Source organism: Copadichromis virginalis, linkage group LG6 (assembly GCF_057382275.1).
Source record: "Copadichromis virginalis isolate Kocher_CV1m ecotype Utaka linkage group LG6, C_Virginalis_male_GT1.1, whole genome shotgun sequence".
Taxonomy (NCBI): Eukaryota; Metazoa; Chordata; class Actinopteri; order Cichliformes; family Cichlidae; genus Copadichromis; species Copadichromis virginalis.
Window position 1 is genome coordinate 7,626,802 of NC_140623.1, and position 21,281 is coordinate 7,648,082.

A 21,281-nucleotide genomic window follows, 5' to 3' on the forward strand; every position below is an offset into this window, starting at 1 on the left:
AACCTCCAGTCGCCTCAACCGGCCGAGGTTTCGACTTTGCAAATACCCCCTTATCCACCAGCTGTGCTGTCAGGCACTGCTTAATTTCTGCCTTTTTAGCATGTAAAGGCACACTAACATTAAACAATTCTGCCACCAACAACAAATCTGCCTTTGTGCATCGATCCAACTTATCCATGATGGGTTGCAGTGCAAAACCATCCACGTCAAAAGTCATTGTGACTAGATCACCCCCAACACTACAAGAAAACTGCCAACCAAAAACTGCAGACAACCCACAAAACACAATGAGCAAAAAGAATGGCAAAAGAAAAGAGCGGACGAGCCCCCACTTTATGTTACGCCCCAGTCTAGGGGTACAGGAACGCAACATAAGTTTGAAAAGATTGCCCCGCCCTGGTCCCCAAAACCATACACAGAGGGAAAACCAATTTCTTAGTGAATGGTGGTTTATTTCTCTACACTGCAAAATGAAGCTCCGGGGTGAACAAAGGCCAAAATAACAAACAAAACAAGCTAAGTCAGGAGGAGGTGCTATCTAAAACCCTATGTGAAATCAAACATCAAACAAAAGACAAGCACTACACCTAACTCCCTAACTGAAATAAACAGGAGAAAACAGTGCAAGGGAAAACAATAAGGCAGCTCACCCCTTCTGTTCCAGTGCTATTTACAATGTGCTATTTACAATGAAGACTAATGTACACACTATATACAGAACTCAGACAGTCGCAAAAGTCACAGGCACAAATGTCTCAGGTTTTGGAGGCCAGGGTCAGGTCTGCTGCTGCTGTCAGTGGCTGCCCCGGGACAACTGCTGGTGATGGATTTTGCAAAATGATACAATTGTAGGTTTTTATGAAAAATCAGTAATTTCCTGGACGCCGCAGGTCCAAATTCTGGGTTATGGATTTTTCTCTTTTTATTTATTCATTTATTTATTGTGACCAAACGTTTCTATAGACTCAACATTACTTTTAAGAAGGTTGAAATGGAAACAACATGTATTTGTGGCAACTACATATAATCTGTGAACATGGAAACAACTTTATCCCAGAAGGCTGATTCTGATCTGGACGAAGCGTTTTCACTGGGAGAAATGTTTCGTCGCTCATCCAAAATCCATCACAACTGCTGGTGATGGATTTTGAATGCGACCACATGATCAGCGGACCAATCGGCAGCCGTCAGCTCATCCAATCTGGGGCCTGCAAAGACTTAAAGACACAGACAAAAACAGCCACCAAAACAGATTATGGACAGGGCCATAACACAAATATATCAAAGCTGAACTCATTTCCTGTCCATCTGCTTATAACAAGAAACTGCTCTTGTTCTCACACCAAGAAATACAAAATTAGTGACACTTCTGTTTATTTTCAGTTGGCTCATTTGCATATTAGTGCTGTGAACAGGAAGGAAGCTGGTATTTTATAATAGTTGGATTTCTTTCTTGTACTTGGAGAGCACAGCAGAAAGGTATCTCAGTAAAACAGCTCCAATGATCAAAAGATTAAGTTAGAGAAAAAAGCACATGCTGATGTAGCCAGATGGGCTACTCGACTTTCTTTCTCTCTCTCTCTCTCTCCTGCGCTCGTTCTCTTCGCTGGGCAACTAGGTTAATTGGGAACCCACCTGCATATTGATTGCAGGGTGGCGTTAGCCTGTATAAAGCTAAGCCGGTGTTTTTGTTGGATCATTCCTCCCGTGCATTCGGCACAAAGCAGCAGTAAATGCTGGCACACTGCGACGGACTGATCAGCAAGAGCAGATCACATGACAGCTACAGCGTGGCAGTTTGTTCTATTCCGACGTTGCGGAGAGAGGTGCTCGTGTTACCAGTGAGAGTATAGCGCCTCCGGTCCTGGGGGTTTGACTGCTGTATTCCCCTCTCCGTGGCAAATCGCCCAACCTAAATCGGAAGAGTGAAACGCCTTCCCAGCCGCTGTTGTGAGGACTCCTCCTCGGTGGAGCCTGCTGTCTTGTCTCGTCTTGTTTTTAGCTTGTCTTATCTTGTTTTTATTAAGTAGGCTTACCTTTTTCTGGTTCACCTGGTTTTATTCTATTTTATTCTGGACTGTTGCTCGTACCCACGCTTCTGTGATCGGGCTGAAGCGACCCTCTGCCCGAGTGTCGTGCTGGGACTTTAAATCGCCTTGGTTGCCGGTCTGAGCCGGTGGGGAGCCAGACCGACTTGCGATTGAGAATAACTACTACCAGCACGAGTGGTAGTTTGACCCGTGTGTGTGTGTGTGTGTGTGTGTGTGTGTGTGTGTGTGTGTGTGAGATTTCTTTTATTAAAGTGTGTTTTAGTTTTTTATGATCTGTAGCGAGCCTGACGCTCAGTGTCCTTTTATTCTTTTAACATATTTTTCTGTGTTTTATTTCAGTGAACGGAGGACGTGCCAGTGGCCCTGGGACCTCAGGTGGTGGGTCGTTTTCACACTTTCTTTTGTACAGCACTGGGTGGGCTGCAGTGATTTTTCTTTTTGTGATTTTCTTTTGGTTCCACAGCTGCTGGTAAGTCCAAGTTCCATGATTGTTTTATTTTCACTTTAGGACACTGTCAACAATGATGCTACATCTTGGTTTTTAATATTTTATTTATTTTTACTATAAATAAAACTGTTTTAATATTGGAGCCAACCTTCCTCAGTGTGCATCCTTGAATCTGTGCGGCCTCCTTTTATTCCTTTTATCTATTTTGTTTAAATATATTTCCTGGGGGTGAAATTCCCCTAGGTGGCGTTGTCATTTTATTATTTCCTTTTATCTAACCCCGCCGACCACTTGGTCACACTGAGAACAACATTATCTTTATTATTTCACTGAACGAGTGAAGATAATCAAAGTGGATTAATAGTAGTTTTAACTTTTGTGTTTACTTGCATTTGTCCTACTGTGAACAGGAAGGAAGCTGGTACATTTAAACACTTCCTTTATCTGCCTGCAGACCACAGCAAAAGAAATCTTTAGACAACGTCTTTCACATTTGTAAGTAGAACTGTTCTTTGATGGGTCTGATTCCTGGATACATTATTTACCTGCTGACATGTTTCATTGTCTCTGAAGTCACACAGACAGATGAGAGGAGCAGCTATGAGATTAAATACAGCAGTGAGAGGATTTGTTGTCGTCGTTCTCTCTGTGTCAGGTACTGTGTGTCGACATTTACATTCACCGTTTTAAAAGGCAAATGTAGGAAAGTTGAATTAAGTCTTTAAAATCAGGCTTAAAATCAGAGTTGAGAGCAAAACCAAACCAAAATGATATAATTGTAGGTTTTTATGAAAAATCAGTAATTTCCTGGACGCCGCAGGTCCAAATTCTGGGTTATGGATTTTTCTCTTTTTATTTATTCATTTATTTATTGTGACCAAACGTTTCTATAGACTCAACATTACTTTTAAGAAGGTTGAAATGGAAGCAACTACATATAATCTGTGAACATGGAAACAACTTTATCCCAGAAGGCTGATTCTGATCTGGACGAAGCGTTTTCACTGGGAGAAATGTTTCGTCGCTCATCCAAGTGACTTCTTCAGTCTCAGCTGACTGCAGGTTTCCCCAACCTTATAAACAGTCAGTGTAGTGACTAACGCGTTATTAAGGAACCCGTTATAGTAACTACGTTATTATTGTGGTAACGAGCACGGTAACTAGTTATTATGCCAAAATCAGGAACACGTTTATCGTTACTGGGATTTAGATAGGGTCGTTATTCGTTACTTCGTGTGCTGCGTTCGACTTACCTCGGAAATCGGACCATGAACCTGGGAATGTCTCACTCGAGTAAACGGCTTTCTGGTTAGTCGGGATTCCAATATGGCAACGCCCTCGAAAACGGTTGTTTTGCTAGCCCTCTATAAAAACAAATTACTTCTAAACACATATGCAGCTCATCTGCAGTCTGGCGTTACCTACATCTTCCTACCACTTAATCTACCATCATATTTTATTTATCTAGCTATATTATTTTAGTACTTATCATTTAATTTATTTCTCTTTGTGAGGCTGAAAATACTTTTTGCAGTTCAGCTTACAGTTTACACAGAATGGACAAACCTCACTGTGTTCATGTTGAACCATTTTTGCACTATTTTGATACCTACAGCTCCTAAATGGTCTGAGCAAGGGTGTAGATTTGGTTTTGGCATTGGTGGGGACGGATGATTCAACCACCGAACCCTGCCCCGTTTCTTTTTTTTTTTTTTTTTTTTTTTTTTTGTGTCTTTGCTTCTTGATTTAAAAAAAAAAAAGGAGAAATATACGTGCCTACATGTGCTATTCTGCATGCTTTTAAACCATTTAAAATTACAATTCATAGTTATATATGTGAATTATATAACGTTAAATTACTATTAAACAAATGACTGACTAAACTATTTTAAGGCTTTAGTTTACTTCCACATTCCATATAAATCAGGTATCACACAAAAATAAAATGGCTTCAAATACAGTCATGACAATAAAAGAATATGGCTTTAAGGACTTAACAACATTACTTCAGTTATAGTACACCAACATCTCTGATACATTAGCACTAAGGGAATACTGAATGTCCATAAAACTACTCATCTAAGATTACCACAAAGTAAAAGATCTCTCAGCAAAATTATGCAACATTTTAGGCACTATTGCCCCGATCAAATCAGTGAGCTGAGATTTTTTTATTCTAAACATGAACTACTGTTACAGCTACTGGTGTCCCACACAACAACTCAATGTCCACTATGTGAAGGAGCCAAACACATGCCTTCTCCTCTCGTGAACTGAGATGAACTGCTGGCATATTGGTTTTACATCTATACTGTCCAGTCTCTCCTGGTGGACATACATACAGCAGCATTGTTTAATCTCATTTGAGTCATTGTTAACCTTTGCCATCTTTTTAGTTTTCTGAGATCACTGAAGCTTCTTTCAGCCTCAGTACATGCGTTTTATCCTCAGATTAAAATTATTATTCTGTGCTTGATGTGCCTCACCTTTGGCCCTGGCTCCTCCCCTCTGACTGCACTAGGACATATTGCCACCTGATAAAATAACACATTGATTCGTGCCATATAAAAAGTGAGACATGTCAATTCAGATTCTTTGTCAAATATACACTAATGAATCAATTTACATCAACAGCCTAACAATTGTTATGATAATAAATACTAGTTAATCTATAGCACCAAATCATCAGTCAGTCACCTGTGACCTCGCCTCTTCACCTCTGTCCGAGCTACAACATGGCAGAGCTACATGACAATAAGAATAAAATGTGGAGCTGCTTCAGTGTTTCTGTCACTTTGTGCAGATCTTGACTCATCAGTAATGTTTGTAGGGTGAGTGCATTTTTTAAAACAATTTGTGCAAACTGCACTACAAGGTGGAATATTTGCAAAATCATGACTACCTCATGATATTTTGTCTCAAAAATTAACCCTATGAATATGTCAGTGCCATTAGGATGAAATTATTGTGTCACCAACATTTTAACGTTAGACATACAATTTTAACAGCCTCTGTAAACTAATATCCTGGCTTGCTCGAGGCTGCCGTTTTCTCTGACATTTTCAATCAAAATTAGAAATGCTACTCTGAGACTGAGCTAACTAATAGTCCTGCATGTTGTGCAGTTAGTTTACAAAACACGTTATTCATGGTTACATACAATTTTAGACTGATGCGGGCCAAAGCCTAGCATAGCCTGTAACGTTATTGTGACGGACACATTTTATGAGTGAACTTGGCTTTAAGTGACTTACAGGTTTCTTTGAAAAATACTTTTTTATATCCAGGTTCTTCCTTGTTGCTGCCATCCTCCTCGTCTCCTTGCAACATCAGTAATGTTTGTAGGGTGAGTGCATTTTTAAAACAATTTGTGCAACCTGCACTACAAGGTGGAATATTTGCAAAATCATGACTACCTCATGATATTTTGTCTCAAAAATTAACCCTCCTCTCCTCCTTGCAGCGCAGGCTTGCTTGCCGCTGCTAAAACTAAACAGAGCTCCCTGAAAGGCACAGCCAATCACATTGGCCATATTTGTCACATGAGGTAGGACTCCAGTAGAGAACGTAATTTAACTCTTTCTGCACCGCTGGGTGAATGAGACGTTGACAGATCGCTTTTTTTTTTTTTTTTTTTTTTTTTTTTTTCTTTTCTATCAGGTTTGTTTTTCTTTACTCGAGGAGATCAAATTAATAATCGCTGGATGTTGGTGGGGACACATCCCTTCCATCCATGCCAAATCTACGCCCTTGGGTCTGAGGCACAGTTTAATGTTGACACTGCTAAAAGTAAACTTTCTACCCATTTCAATGGCAAAAATAAATCTACCTTTCTGAGTTTCTGCTGATGAATTGTGCTGTAACAACTGTTGCTGTGCAAGATGCTGCAGAAACACTGAAAAGCACCACAATAAACCAACTCTGCCAACCACAAGTGTAATATGTGTAGTATGTAACACACACAGAGCAACCCTCTGTGTAACTTGATAATCTGCAAATGTGCATTTGTTGAATTTGTCTGCAATAAAAAGTTGAACCTGTCTCGTCATGCTTCTTCTGCCAATATCAAGAGACGGGCAGAGCTCTATTGTCTACTCTATGCTATCAAGGTTATTATGTACACTGTGTTTAGTCAGCTGATCATACGGGCACCTACACACACATTTAAACTATAATGAATATGCAAAGAAGATAACCAGGAATTAGCTTTCACAGTTCATGTGTGCTTTTCTCAGCACTCGTGGTTCAGACCACGCTCATTTTTAACTTTGACCTCATTTTGAGCTCAGCTCTAATTCTGTAAAGTGTTGTGAGTCCATCTCACACACTTGTATCACATCAAAAAAATTTGTTCACAGATTGAAAAAGGCTTCCTGCCACAGAGAGCATCTCCTGGATGACTAAGACGTTGTAAAGAATATCAGACACGCTGTCACTGCTGGTAAAACTGCAGCTTTGCTGTCTTGAAGTTTTATCCACTTGCATCTGGTTAACCATGTATGCAAATAAGGAGGAAGATGAGAGGGTGTCATTTTTTAACACTTCACTTCTGTATCTTAAACACTAGGATGAGTCGACTTCTGCTTTACAGAAAGGACTGTCAGTTATCTACTTGCATTTTAACGGCTCACACAGAGCAATGAGAGGAGCAGCTATGAGTGTAATAACAGCAGTCAGTGGATTTGTTCTCCTCACTGTGACAGGTTGGTCTGCTGTGAGTAATTCTACTTTGAGTAACCAAATGTGACAGAAAATATAATTCAGACACTGATTTGTTTTCAGGTGAATGTATTTTTCTTCCATCTGTAAAATGATGCTGTGTGAAACATCGTCTGTCCTTACAGCTCTGCAGCTCCAGCCTTCTGTCTCCATTCTTGAATGTTTTTCTCTGCACTGTTAACACTCAGCAGTTCAGAGTTTTACAGTCTAATCATTTTATCTGCGTTTTATTCCAGTGCCATAAATCTGGACACTAATGATGTTTGGGTGAAAGACCCAATAATTTAGTCTAATTATTATAAATCATCTGTCGTCTTAGATTCACAGAATGTATTTGTTGTGTTTAAGTGGATTTCCTCAGGATGAACATGGCTGACGTTTATCAGTGTGAACTGTTTGTTCCTCTTTTTGTTTTCATGCTGACAAAACCCAGACTAGCAGTCTCACTTCACCTCTTTCCTTTTTTCTTTGTCTACATAAAGACCAAATTGTAAAGTCATGGCTGCCATTGACTAAGTGATAGTGACACTACAGCCACTTCTAGCTGCTCTGTAAAATGAATGAGTCATTTAACGTTTAACAAAACTTTATCTGTGAAATGGAATTTTTTAGCTCGTTACACAGAAAAGCCAACATGTAACGTCCCCATATGAGAACATGTCTCTGTGTCTGTGTTTGTGTCCTTCTTTGTGGTTCTGCTGAAGTGTCTCTATGTGTCAGTGTGTCTCTCGTTATATAAGTGTCATTGGGTGTAATTTATCCTAGAAGTTCCTTGTGTAAGAAATTGTTAATTCCATAGACTACATTTTTACTTTTTATTCTTTACCCTTTAAATCAGAATGAGGTCCAACTACTTTTATCTGTTTTATTTATTTATTATTTTACTTTCTTTTCAAAATCCTGTCCTGTTCTCCTATGTTTTCCATTTTATTTCTGTTTATTGTGTTTCATTTTGGTCAACAGTGGATGTTTTAAGTGTGTGCTAGAACTCAATTTGACTAAACTAACAAAATACTCCATTAGGCCTATTTTGGGTCTAACCACTGCTCTTCAGTAGTGCTTAGAGTACTACAGTAGTGATTAGTGCCTTTCTGTTTTGGAGTGTTTCTGAGTTAATAATTGATTATCTAAAATGTACCCTTTCATAACAAAAACTCTGATACTGACTATGTAAGAATCTATATCATTGCAGTGACGGGCATGTCACTGCAACCCCCTCTGGCTTTTGCTCCACGGCTGCGGGGTGACCCTTGGGCTCTCCTCAGCTCTTTCATGGACAGTGGCACAGTTGTCCCTCCAGTTAATGTCCCATTAAAAGAGCCATAAATGTAATAAAAAGAGTACTTTAGGACCATGGTTGCCTCGATTTTTATTTCTTTCTTCTTCTTTGTGGTTCCGTTCGTCGCCACTCTGCCCGTGTAACCAGTATGTAAGAAAAATAACAAAAGATGGCCAATTTTAGAAACTTAAGGAATGGTAGGAGCCAAGAGGATGGGTAACCACAAGGAAAACACAACCACAAGATGTTGAAACTGCATCTCATTGTATTAAAATATTGTAAACTGTATTACAAGCGCCTTGAGGCGACTTTTGTTGTGATTTGGCACTATATAAATAAAATTGAACTGAATTGAATTGAATTACAACCAACAACAGTAGCGAATACAGCGTGCGTGCACGAATACCAAAAAAATATAATAAAGTAAAATGAATTCAGACCTGGGTCTTTTCAATGTCAGTGTTGTCCAGTTCAGGCCTGTTGGGTGATCTGGGCACTTTACTGGTGTGAAACCAGTCCAACAATCAACGTATGTTTTGCACATTTTGTTCTGCCACAATCGGACTGCAAGATTCAGTTCCATATGAGCTGTGCCTCACCATCCATCGCAATGGAAGATCATCATTCTTCTGTTGATTTCCAGAAGGTCTGTGGAAGTTCTCTGTGGACTCTGTTTCTTGATATCCAATTAAAAAAAACAACCTTACCAATGCAAAGCACCGTGTATTCACAAAAAACAGGTTTCCAGATGTAGCAGCTGACCGAACAGACCTCAGGCTTCAGCCGCTATCCAGCCTGAATAGCAACAACATTCCTTTAGCATTGTAGGTACACCTTTAGCGGGTGTAGCGCTAAGCAGCTTTACCAGTGTAAACAGACAGGAAACAGCTAAAGGCGGGACAACAAATCCGATTGGTTAAAAATGAAATCGTCCATCAAGGTCAGAAAATAATGATCATTAAACACAACAGAATATATAACAAAACAAAAAGTAACAAGGCTTTCAACCCAACGATAACTTACTTTTATACAAGTTTATACAATTATTCAAAATTTAGTTGTGCTTTATTTTTTTTGTTTCTTTTTCTGATTTTGAAGATTTTAGACTGAAATACATTAAACTACATGAGCAATAATTCCAACAAAGGTTTCTACTCTTATGTGTTTGTTACTGTTACACGTGCTTCTCCTCTCCCATGTCCTCTCCTGTCTCCATCATCAGTGCTAACCATCTCCATGCTGCCTTCACTCTCATACGATGGCTGAAATATGTTTAAATTAATTTCAAGCTCATCTTACCTTGTGCACAGAGCAACAGTGGGTAAATGCAGTCAACTCTAGCAGCCTGTAACTTCTACACATTTACCTTTATCATCAGCAAATCATTTTTCATTATAGTTTGTTTTATTCTAACATTAAGTGAGAGTCTAATTATCTGACAACAGTAACTGCAGGTTCTCATTACACTCGGTCTACAAAGCAGCTGCTCTCACTCAGTTCCTGCCGTCTAATGTGAAGATCAGATGAATCTTTAGCTGAAAATAAAAACCTGCAAACTTTGTTTTCCATGACATGAAGCTGAAAATGTAGCCTACAGAAAAATACTAATCCAAATGAGTCTGTTTAATTTTTGTTAATCTAACTTTATTTTTTGTTATGATGTGCTCTGTGTTACAGTCGTTCTGGGTCAGTATGGCTGGGGAGTGACTTACACTTCTACTCAGATCTGTGCTGTAAAAGGATCCACAGTGGAGATACGCTGCACCTTCACATACCCATCAACTATAAATGGAATAAGAGTTGACAAAAAATTCTGGTTCATCAGAGACGAAAATAAGGAACCTGTGGATCTGAAAACAGAGTCAGAGTACAGAGATCGTGTTCAGTATCAGTGTGAAGACAACGACTGCACTCTGAGAATCTCAGACCTCAGAGAAAGCGACTCAGCTGAGTACAAGTTCAGATTCATAACAAACGATCCAGGAGGGAAATATTCTGGTGTACCTGGAGTCACTTTGACTGTCACAGGTAACATGTTCATCCACTCGTTTACTATTTTAAATCCAAGTGTTTGCTGTGAGTGTGTTTGTGTGGTTTATCTGAATGTTGTCAGCTGAGCTTAATGTTCTTTATTTACTAATGGGCAGATCTGCAGGTGCAGGTGAGCAGATCAGCTGTCAGAGGTGTTTCTAAGTCAGCAGATCTGAAGTGTGAGAGCAGTTGTCCTGATAATCTCTCCTACATCTGGTACAAGAATGAACAGATCATCACAGGACAAACATCTAATCTTCTTCTAAACTACCTGGATCCTACAAACAGGATTTCCTGTGCTGTCAGAGGATATGAGAACTTCCACTCTCCTTCAGTGGGTGAGTTTATGCTTTAACATAATGCCATGTTGTGGAGCCATGTGGCAAATGAGCTGTAGATTTTATAGGTTTTCATAAGGGTAACACTACTGGTTTGTATTTTCTGTTGATCACACAACCTGTGTAGTCGGAGCTCATAAATAGTTATCCTACACTGAGGTCACTGAAGGGAGGAGACCTTTCTCATGGGCTTATACTGAGGCCTTATCACATCGTTTTCATTTCTGTCCTCGGATGTTGTGACTCTGACTAATATCCAACTCTCTCTGTCTCACAGTGGTGAAGGATGTCTGGGATGTGACTTACACTTCTACTCAGGTCTGTGCTGTAAAAGGAGCAACAGCAGAAATACGCTGCACCTTCAGATACCCATCGACTATAAATGGAAGAAATACAAGAGTTGTCAAAAAATTCTGGTTCATCACACACAAAAATAATGAGCCTGTGGACCTGGAAACAGATCCAGAGTATTCAGGTCGAGTTCATTATCAGTGTGAAAACAATGACTGCACTCTGAGAATCACAGACCTGAGAGAGAGCGACTCAGCTGAGTACAAGTTCAGATTCATAACAAACGATCCAAGAGGGAAATATTCTGGATCACCTGGAGTCACTTTGACTGTCACAGATAAAATAATTTTCAGTGGAAGTAACTTTAAACATTTATAAGCTTTTCAGCTGTCTGTATGTTGAGAGTTTGTTTTAATATAATATCTGTTGTTTGCTCCCAGGTCCACAGCTCCAGGTACATGTGAGGAGATCAACAGTAAACTCTTATTCTAACTGGAAAGAGCTGACATGTCACAACAACTGTCAGCTACCTGATCAATCTTCCTACATCTGGTACAGGAATGGACACAAACTTTCATCAGACGAACAATATTTACAGCTGAACACATTTGATTCTGCAGACCGTTTTTACTGCGCTGTGAAAGGATATGAGCGATTCCCTTCTCCAACAGTGTGTGAGTTCACTACTTTTTGTTTCATTAAGAGAATTATATTTAATTTTTCTTTATTTACGTGAATGTGTCTGTATGTTAGTTTTAGTCAGAGGCCTTTCTTTTGGGAGGTTTACAATGTTTTCTTTTTAGAATATAAATTTCTAAAATTTGGTTTTGTTGTGATTCTTATGTTTCCTCCTCCAGATGCTCCAAAGCTTCCCTCTGTGTCAGTGAGTCCCTCTGCTGAGATAGTGGAGGGCAGTTCAGTGACTCTGACCTGTAGCAGTGATGCTAACCCAGCAGCTAGTTACACCTGGTACAAGGAGGATGTCATCAACCCTCTCATTTACCAAAACCAACATTTTTTCTTCTCCATCCTGCCCTCTGACTCTGGAAAGTATTACTGTACAGCTGATAATGACCTGGGACAAAAGAGATCTGAAAGCAGAACTATTGATGTGAAATGTGAGTAAAATACATTTATAAGCTGTAAAGACTTTTTGAAGAGCTGTGAGACTGCTGCAGGAATATGGAAAAACTTGAATTACATATCACGAAGACCATGTTTGCAGTTTTTAGAAATACTGTTATTCTTTTTATTTTCAATGGTTGAGTGTGTGAGCTGAACTATTTTTATGCATTCAAATAGAAAAAAAAAAACAGAATTCCATGATTAGAAAATGTCATAAACAAATTTTACATGTTTTCTATTCATAATAGAACATAAAAAAATATCAGCTGAGAAAATGTACGATTTAAAGAGTACAAGTAAAGTATTTGTTCATTCTGAGTTTCATGACAGTAACACAAGTCCAAAAATTTGGATGGGGCCAACAAAAGGCTGGAAAACTAAGAGTTACTAAAAACATCTGGAGGAACATGTTGCATCAAGTTAACTGGCAACAGTCTCGCAACATGTTTGGGTATAAAAATAAAATCCGAGAGACGCAGTTTCTCAGAAATAAAGACGGGCAAAGGTTCTTCAATCTGTAAAAACCTGTGACTACAAATTGTGGGAATTTTACAAAATTATCGTCCACGATTTTATGTTTTAAGACTCTGGATATCTGACAAACTACATTACATGATACCATCAAATATTGAGCGAATCTAGAGAAATCTGTGTGCATAAGTTGCATTGACTGAGATGAATATTGGATGCCTGTGATATTCAGACCCTCAAAAAGGTAAAAGTGTCTCTGCTCCAGATCTTTTGAAAATGTGCTGCTGTCACTGAATTCAAAATATGCTTATTAGTTTGCAGAGTTTGGCTAACCTTAGCAGCACAGACAGAAGTTGGTTTCTTCCAAGCTAGCATCCACTCCTTTATGCCGAATGAGACTGCCTTTGCCAGTGGGCTGTCATTTGCTTCCTTTCCTGGTTCTCCTTTACATCCTTCCTTCTTTTTGGATGCTCAGTCATTGGTCAAGAGTGCAGCCCAGGTTACTGGCCAGTGGGCTCTTCATCTTTGAACAAGTAACTGCCATTATATATTAATACAATAAGAAGACCACAGACTAGAGTTTAAGGTGACTAGCAAGGGCAGCAATATTTCTAGTTGGTCATATCACTAATAAAAAAAAAGTGTGTAGGGTATGAATGCTGGGTATTCCATCCAGCCTAATGCAGAAATTAGTCAGCTTTATGCTTTTGAAAATTGGAGGACAAATGGCAGGATATGTTTTATAATCTAAGATACAGTGGCTTGCAAAAGTATTCGGCCCCCTTGAACTTTCCCACATTTTGTCACATTACAGCCACAAACATGAATCAATTTTATTGGAATTCCACGTGAAAGACCAACAAAGTGGTGTACACGTGAGAAGTGGAACAAAAATCATACATGATTCCAAACATTTTTTACAAATAAATAATTGCAAAGTGGGGTGTGCGTAATTATTCAGCCCCCTGAGTCAATACTTTGTAGAACCACCTTTTGCTGCAATTGCAGCTGCCAGTCTTTTAGGGTTTGTCTCTACCAGCTTTGCACATCTAGAGACTGAAATCCTTGCCCATTCTTCTTTGCAAAACAGCTCCAGCTCAGTCAGATTAGATGGACAGCGTTTGTGAACAGCAGTTTTCAGATCTTGCCACAGATTCTCGATTGGATTTAGATCTGGACTTTGACTGGGCCATTCTAACACATGGATATGTTTTGTTTTAACCCACTCCATTGTTGCCCTGGCTTTATGTTTAGGGTCGTTGTCCTGCTGGAAGGTGAACCTCCGCCTCAGTCTCAAGTCTTTTGCAGATTCCAAGAGGTTTTCTTCCAAGGTTGCCCTGTGTTTGGCTCCATCCATCTTCCCATCAACTCTGACCAGCTTCCCTGTCCCTGCTGAAGAGAAGCACCCCCAGAGCATGATGCTGCCACCACCATATTTGACAGTGGGGATGGTGTGTTCAGAGTGATGTGCAGTGTTAGTTTTCCGCCACACATAGCGTTTTGCATTTTGGCCAAAAAGTTCCATTTTGGTGTCATCTGACCAGAGCACCTTCTTCCACATGTTTGCTGTGTCCCCCGCATGGCTTGTGCCAAACTGCAAACGGGACTTCTTATGGTTTTCTGTTAACAATGGCTTTCTTCTTGCCACTCTTCCATAAAGGCCAACTTTGTGCAATGCACGACTAATAGTTGTCCTATGGACAGATTCCCCCACCTGAGCTGTAGATCTCTGCAGCTCGTCCAGAGTCACCATGGGCCTCTTGGCTGCATTTCTGATCAGCGTTCTCCTTGTTCGGCCTGTGAGTTTAGGTGGACGGCCTTGTCTTGGTAGGTTTACAGTTTTGCCATACTCCTTCCATTTCTGAATGATCGCTTGAACAGTGCTCCGTGGGATGTTCAAGGCTTGGGAAATCTTTTTGTAGCCTAAGCCTGCTTTAAATTTCTCAGTAACTTTATCCCTTCATGGTGTTGTTGCTCCCAGTATTCTCTTAGACAACCTCTGTTGCTGCACTCAGACCAAAGGGGGCTGAATAATTACGCACACCCCACTTTGCAGTTATTTCTTTGTAAAAAACGTTCGGAATCATGTATGATTTTCGTTCCACTTCTCACGTGTACACCACTTTGTGTTGGTCTTTCATGTGGAATTCCAATAAAATTGATCCATGTTTGTGGCTATAATGTGACAAAATGTGGGAAAGTTCAAGGGGGCCGAATACTTTTGCAAGCCACTGTATATGAACACATGTAAGAACCGTTACAAATGTCTACATCGAAATCTCAGTAAATAGTGATATATAGTTTGATCCGATCATTTCCACTTTCAAAAGTGTGTTCATACAAATATTTGAGACATTTCTTTAAATAACAGACTGCTTTATCCAACTGAGAACATCAACTGCAGCTTCTCATTACACACAAAGCAATTCTTCAAAGCAAAGCGGTTTCATTGAGATTCCTCTAATATTGAAATCAAACAAGTTTTTAGCTGAAGAAAAACCTGCAGACAGTTTTAACTGTGCTGTGAAAGGATAAGAGCTTTTCCATTCTAACAGTGTGTGACTTCACTTCTCTTACTCCTTTACTCCTCAATAAAGCTGATTTGTTTCGTTTTGGGAAGTTTACAATGTTTTCCTTTTAGAATATAAGCTATTAATATTTGAAAATTTGGTTCTAACTATATATTGTATATATTGTAATTACATATTGTATGTTTCCTCCTCCAGATGCTCCAAAGCTTCCCTCTGTGTCAGTGAGTCCCTCTGCTGAGATAGTGGAGGGCAGTTCAGTCACTCTGACCTGTAGCAGTGATGCTAACCCAGCACCTAGTTACACCTGGTACAAGGACAACAAAGTACTGGCAACAAGACAAAAGAATGTTTATCACTTTATCTCCATTAAATTGGAGAACAGTGGGAATTATTCCTGCAAGTCTGAGAATCAGTATGGACAGAAGAACTCTACGTCTCTATCAATAGATGTTCAATGTTAGTCTTTTTTCAGTGCAGATCTCTAAAAATAATACTTGATAACATTAATAGAATGTGATTATATACATGTTTTTTATTTAATGTTTGCTAGATGCTCCAAAGCTTCCCTCTGTGTCAGTGAGTCCCTCTGCTGAGATAGTGGAGGGCAGTTCAGTCACTCTGACCTGTAGCAGTGATGCTAACCCAGCAGCTAGTTACACCTGGTACAAAGACAACAAAGTACTTTCAATGGGACAAAAGGATGTTTATCACTTTATCTCCATCAAATTGGAGAACAGTGGGAATTATTCCTGCAAGTCTGAGAATCAGTATGGACAGAAGAACTCTACATCTCTATCCATAGATGTTCAATGTTAGTTGTTTTTTTTTTCAGTGGAGATCTCTAAAAATAATACTTGATAATGTTAATAGAATGTAATTATATACATGTTTTTTATTTAATGTTTGCTAGATGCTCCAAAGCTTCCCTCTGTGTCAGTGAGTCCCTCTGCTGAGATAGTGGAGGGCAGTTCAGTCACTCTGACCTGTAGCAGTGATGCTAACCCAGCAGCTAAATACACCTGGTACAAGGAGGATGAAGACTCACCTAAAGCATCAGGACACAACTTCACCATCAGCAACATCAGACCTGAGCACAGTGGGAGTTATTACTGTGTGGCCCACAACAGCAGAGGACGTCATAATGTCACCTTACAGCTGACTGTCAGGGAAGGTACATTTTTTATTTCACTTACTCATTTGCTCATAGATGTCATAACCCACTATATACAATAATGTGTGTGGTAGTAATGAGCAGCTCATGGCATTGTTTATAATCAGTGCATGGACACACTAAACAATAATAGCAAACTATTCACAATCACTCGGAGTTTAACTTATACAAATCTATTAATATGGTGAGATAACAATAATGCTCACAAAACAAACAAACAAATCAAGCAGTCCATCAATTACAACTTAAAAACCAGCAACATTTATATAGAAGAGAAAACAAAGCAAGGATTATTGTCTGTAATCCGTAATCTGGCTGCATATAAATACATGTTTTTATTTTTTATATTTGTTTTTAAATCACAGATTTCCCGAAGGCGGCAAAACTAGCTGTCACTGGAATAACTCTTGTGGTTTTCCTAGTTATTATATGCCTCTTGGTCTTTTTCCTGCTTGCGTGAGTATCTGCTGCACATTAAAAATCACCTTTGTTGGTGCTCAGATTGCTTACTTTTAATTAAGTTTTTCATTCCTCCCCCTGACCTAGAAAAAAGAAGCCCTCAGCATTATTTCCTGTGCCTGGAAACAGACGGGACAACAACAACAAGGTGAGCATTTAATAACTGAGTGTGAAATCCTGTGAAACTGCATTCTGGTTAAAATTCAATTTGAACAGTCAAAGTGAAGTTTAAAATTCCAAAACACCTGCAGAAGAAAAGAGTTGAGCCACCCCAATTAGACTCATCCTTAACAATGTTTTTGATAAACTCAAATGTGGCTGTAGTTCTCACAATATTCTCTGTAAATCAGAGTTTTCTGCTAAAAATGTCATGAGCAACTGAGACATTAATAATGTCCATTCAGGTGACATCACGACTGATAAACCACCCAGTGGTATCAGACCCCCTGCTGTCTGTGGCCATAGACGCACACTGATTTAAAACTAGCTTGGAATCTCTGGATGTCTAATATAGCTGGCTCCATAACATTTCCTTGAACATTTTCTTGAACAGGTTTCCTGCACATCTCCAAGTCAGCACACAGGGAAGACAGAGGTAAGACTGAAAACCAGATCTGAACTGCAAAAGAACTTTATACTGAGAGTCAGGGTTGTTGAGGGGGAGCTCTGGGCAACGTTACTTATCTTACTTTAAATATGAGTATGAGTATGCTTACAGTGGGGCAAAAAAGTATTTAGTCAGCCACCGATTGTGCAAGAGGTCAGTAATTTGCACCAGAGGTACACTTCAACTGTGAGAGACAGAATGTGAAAAAAAAATCCATGAATTCACATGGTAGGATTTGTAAAGAATTTATTCGTAAATTAGGGTGGAAAATAAGTATTTGGTCACCTCAAACATGGAAAATCTCTGGCTCTCACAGACCTGTAACGTCTTCTGTAAGAAGCTTTTCTGTCCCCCACTCGTTACCTGTATGAATGGCACCTGTTTGAACTCATCATCTGTATAAAAGACACCTGTCCACAGCCTCAAACAGTCAGACTCCAAACTCCGCCATGGCCAAGACCAAAGAGCTTTCGAAGGACACCAGGAAAAGTATTGTAGACCTGCACCAGACTGGGAAGAGTGAATCTACAATAGGCAACCAGCTTGGTGTGAAAAAATCAACTGTGGGAGCAATCATCAGAAAATGGAAGACATACAAGACCACTGATAATCTCCCTCGATCTGGGGCTCCACGCAAGAGCTCATCCCATGGGGTCAAAATGATCATGAGAACGGTGAGCAAAGATCCCAGAACCACACGGGGGGACCTGGTGAATGACCTGCAGAGAGCTGGGACCAAAGTAACAAAGGTCACCATCAGTAACACACTACAACGGCAGGGAATCAAATCCCGCAGTGCCAGACGTGTTCCGCTGCTGAAGCCAGTGCATGTCCAGGCCCGTCTGAAGTTTGCCAGAGAGCACATGGATGATACAGCAGAGGATTGGGAGAATGTCATGTGGTCAGATGAAACCAAAGTAGAACTTTTTGGTATAAACTCAACTCGTCGTGTTTGGAGGAAGAAGAATACTGAGTTGCATCCCAAGAACACCATACCTACTGTGAAGCATGGGGGTGGAAACATCATGCTATGGGGCTGTTTTCCTGCCAAGGGGACAGGACGACTGATCCGTGTTAAGGACAGAATGAATGGGGCCATGTATCGTGAGATTTTGAGCCAAAACCTCCTTCCATCAGTGAGAACTTTGAAGATGAAACGAGGCTGGGTCTTCCAACATGACAATGATCCAAAACACACCGCCCGGGCAACAAAGGAGTGGCTCCGTAAGAAGCATTTGAAAGTCCTGGAGTGGCCTAGCCAGTCTCCAGACCTCAACCCCATAGAAAATCTGTGGTGGGAGTTGAAAGTCCGTGTTGCTCGGCGACAGCCCCAAAACATCACTGCTCTCGGGAAGATCTGCATGAAGGAATGGGCCAAAATACCAGCTACTGTGTGTGCAAACCTGGTAAAGACCTATAGTAAACGTTTGACCTCTGTTATTGCCAACAAAGGTTATGTTACAAAGTATTGAGTTGTATTTTTGTTGTTGACCAAATACTTATTTTCCACCCTGATTTACGAATAAATTCTTTACAAATCCTACCATGTGGATTCATGGATTTTTTTTTCACATTCTGTCTCTCACAGTTGAAGTGTACCTCTGGTGCAAATTACTGACCTCTGTCATCATTTTAGGTGGGGGAACTTGCACAATCGGTGGCTGACTAAATACTTTTTTGCCCCACTGTATTTATCCCTAAGTTGGTCAATCTTTATAACATGAATATTTATAAACATAAATAAGTAAAATGACTGTAAGTAGAGCAAATGAAGGAAATCAGCCAAAGTTCAACAGGTTTCTGAACTCTGTGTTTTTTCAGTCTCCACCCAGTCACTCAGAGGAAGATGAAGAGCTTAACTATGCTAGTGTCCGATTCTCAACGAACCAGACTGATCCCATTTATTACAACATCCGATCAGCTGGATCCCGCAGACAAAAGGTGAAAGAGGAGGATGAGCATGTAGAGTACGCTGCAGTCAACTTCAGTCCTGCCCTGAGGTAACCAGCACTAAGAATTTCAGTTGTATAGATGCATGCATCCATGTAAGGAAATCCAAGAACGTAACATTTACAGTGGGAAAAACATTTCATCCAACTGACTTCATAGCCTGAGGGTAACCGCTGTGGACTTTAGTGATTCTCTGACCGACCTGGCCTGCTGCTTTATACACTAGAAACATGAACTTGGGCACACATATTACAGCACGCCTCCTTCATCCATCCTATTTTTTTTTCTCCAGAACTGTACACCAGGACAGTGAGGAGGATCCGTCTGAATTGTACAGCACAGTCAAGAAAATCTGATAAAAGCAAAAGGAAGCCGAACTGTGGACCATTCTTTAATTGTCAGTTCCTAATAGAGCTACTGGACAGTAGATATGATTCTACAATATAATTTTGGTCAGGCGTTCATTGTCCCCTGAGGGTAACTGCTGTGGACTTGATTGTCTGATTTCATCTGAAGTTTTGTACTACACCTCTAGTTTTAACTTCAACTGATATTTCTTCAAAAGAGTGTCCAGATGTTTGGGGAGTAGAGGTTATTTTGTCATTTTCTTTGAAACTACTTGTTCAACACTGGAAAAAACAAGAAGTCCATTCAAGATTTTTCAGGTTCTTAAAGTTTGGTACAAATATGCAGGTTATCTGTTGCTGTCTATTGCCAAGATTTAGTGCAAACCTTCATGTCCACCTTCTGATCCACCATCAGGCAAAAAATTCATCTCATACGTTTGTTGGAAGTCATGTATACTTGACTAAAATGTATATTTCTTTTAGTTTCATGAGACATAGGAAATGTTTTTGCACTGCAGCACTGTATGTAATAGCTAATACATGGTAAGCTTGTATTTATTAATATTATTAATATTATTGTTGTTGTAATACATCAGTATGCTGAGTTAAAGAGCACCGAGTTATTGGAAAAGAACATGCGTCCTGTTTCCACTCCATAGTAGTACAGAATAATATTTTACACATTTTCCACGATTCACTTTAGTTCTGTCTGTTTTATATTTTGTCTGCATCATTCCTGCTCTCAGTTGTTTAATTGTAATTTGCTTAAAGTAAAACCATCATTATTTAAAAGAACTCTTCTGTTTCCTGTTGTTAACTCTGATGGTGGTTTTGAATGTTGTTTTAAATGCATTCTTTTCACACTGATTGTTTATAACATGCTTTACAAATAGAATAATCTTTACATCTGAGTTCCCGAGTTCATGTTTTTGTGTCAGATATTTCTGTTTCAAAGCATTTCTTGTGTTATTTCTTGTATTATATTGTAACCATGTGCCTTTGTGTGCTCATGTTAGTTTTTACTTCATCTGTTAGCTTTTGTATTTTGTATATGGTGGTGCAGTGGTTAGCACTGTGTACTCTGGCTTCCTCCTACAGTCTAAACCATAGGCCGAGAGGCAGGGTACACCCTGAACAGGTCACCAGCAGGGCTAATACAGAGAGATAAACAACCACACAGCTAAAAAACCCATCTTTTTAAACTTGCTTTTAGTTGATTTTTATTTTTAGGTTTTAGCTTCTGTGAAGCACTTTGTGATTTTTATCTTGAAAGGTGCTATATAAATAAAGTTTTACTTACTTTTTACTTACTAAACACATGCAGTAAGCGGGGTTATGGTGATTTGAAATTGCTCCTAGGTGTGAATGGTTGTTTATCTCTCTGTATTAGCCCTGCTGGTGACCTGTTCAGGGTGTACCCTGCCTCTCGGCCTATGGTAGCTGGTATAGGTTTTAGTCCCCTT

General features: G+C 39.7%; 1 protein-coding gene across 5 annotated transcripts; it reads left to right on the plus strand.

Annotated features, from left to right (window-relative positions):
* Positions 1-1,963: 1,963 nt before the first annotated feature.
* LOC146707116 (B-cell receptor CD22-like) lies at positions 1,964-20,920 on the plus strand. 5 transcript variants are annotated; one of them, XM_085458429.1, is made up of 17 exons: positions 1,964-2,520; positions 2,910-2,994; positions 3,073-3,154; positions 10,175-10,525; positions 10,645-10,658; positions 10,752-10,866; positions 11,144-11,509; positions 11,598-11,831; positions 12,015-12,275; positions 15,480-15,740; positions 15,835-16,095; positions 16,195-16,455; positions 16,821-16,911; positions 17,002-17,062; positions 17,468-17,509; positions 19,343-19,521; positions 19,764-20,920. In XM_085458429.1, the coding sequence occupies exons 3-17, from the start codon at positions 3,085-3,087 to the stop codon at positions 19,825-19,827; spliced, it is 2,631 nt and encodes an 876-aa protein (XP_085314555.1). In that variant the 5' UTR covers positions 1,964-2,520; positions 2,910-2,994; positions 3,073-3,084; the 3' UTR covers positions 19,828-20,920. The 5 variants fall into 5 exon arrangements, with proteins under 5 accessions (XP_085314555.1, XP_085314553.1, XP_085314556.1 ...); XM_085458427.1 differs by having other exon boundaries at positions 2,954-2,994; positions 10,645-10,866; XM_085458430.1 differs by lacking the exons at positions 10,645-10,658; positions 10,752-10,866; positions 11,144-11,509.
* The last annotated feature ends 361 nt before the right edge of the window (positions 20,921-21,281 follow it).